A 1,327-nucleotide genomic window follows, 5' to 3' on the forward strand; every position below is an offset into this window, starting at 1 on the left:
CCCCCCCCCAACCCAACCCCTAACCCCCCCACTCAACCCTCTTTCCTCCACAAAACATGTTCCACACACCTCTGCACTGCCTGCGTGCGGCTACGGCAGTCACACGAACCGCAGCAGCTGGCCCACGGCGGTGGCTGGCTGGCACAGCAGCAGCAGGCGATCGGCCGGCGCTGATGATTCCGGGACCGATCGAAGTCGACGATGCTGTGCTGGAGGCTTCGGCCGGGCAGGCCTGGTCGCATGTCCAGCCGCAGATCATTGAGGCGTATGCCGAGGCGCTGGCGCTGTTCAAGGCTGCCACGCTTGGCGAGGCGGCGGACAACCAGCCGTTCATTGTTTCCGGCTCGGGCACGCTCGCCATGGAGATGGCGGCAGCTAACGTGCTGCAGCCGAGCTCACGAGCGCTGGTGGCCAGCACCGGGTACTTTGGTGACCGCATGGCTGATATTGCCCGTCGAACAGGCGCGAGTGTCGACGTGCTTGCTGTGGATCGCCCCGGTGAGACAGTCGACCTCTCGGCGCTCGAAGCCAAGCTGGTCGACGCTGCCGCGGCCGGCGCAGCACCGGATGCAGTTTTTATCACCCACGTTGACACCTCGACCGGGGTGGTTGTTGACGTCGCCGCCGCCGCCGCCACCGTCCATCGCGTCGTCCCAGACGCGCTGGTGGTGGCCGATGGCGTGTGCGCCGCCGCTGGCGACGAGATGCGCATGGACGAGTGGGGCGTCGACATCTACCTCACCGCTTCACAAAAAGCGCTCGGCCTCCCGCCGGGGTTGGCCCTGCTCAATGTCTCGCCGCGGGCGCTCGCCGCTCATGCTGCCCGCGACGCGCCGGTCACGACTTACTACGGTGACTGGGCTAACTGGCTCCCGATCATGCAGGCCTACGCCGCCCGCTCGCCAGCGTACTTTGCCACTCCGGCAACCGGGCTCGTCATGGCCCTCCGCACCTCGCTTGACGCCATGGTCAACGCGCCTGGTGGCATGGACGCCCGCTTTGCCGCCCATCGTGCTGCCTCGGACGCCGTCAAGGATCTAGTGCAGTCGGAGCTCGGCCTCCAGCTCGTCCCTACCTCGCGCGATCACGCCGCCGCCACCATGACCGCTGCCTACTACCCATCCGATGCTTCACCGCCGGCGTTCCTCTCCGATATGCTCGACGCAGGCGTCATTGTCGCCGGCGGCCTGCATCCGGCCATCAAGGACTCGTACTTTCGCATGGGCCACATGGGCGTCTCGGTCACCGATCCCACCCGCTCCGATCTAACCTCCCTCCACGCTGCCCTCCGCACCGCCACCGGCCACCACTACCGCCCCCCCCCCCC

At 67.4% G+C, this 1,327-nt stretch overlaps 1 protein-coding gene across 1 annotated transcript in view; it reads left to right on the forward strand.

The window, feature by feature from the left end:
- Positions 1 to 173: 173 nt before the first annotated feature.
- The window catches only part of AMSG_02098 (aminotransferase), a gene marked incomplete at its 5' end in the record, with an annotated part of 6,979 nt that continues 5,825 nt past the window's right edge, over positions 174 to 1,327 (forward strand). Inside the window, one exon of the mRNA XM_013905673.1 lies at positions 174 to 1,241. Within this exon, the coding sequence (XP_013761127.1) occupies positions 174 to 1,241 (1,068 nt within the window). The remainder of the gene's footprint in view (positions 1,242 to 1,327) is intronic.

The sequence above is a fragment of the Thecamonas trahens genome, assembly GCF_000142905.1.
Source record: "Thecamonas trahens ATCC 50062 unplaced genomic scaffold supercont1.8, whole genome shotgun sequence".
NCBI classification, from domain to species: Eukaryota; order Apusomonadida; family Apusomonadidae; genus Thecamonas; species Thecamonas trahens.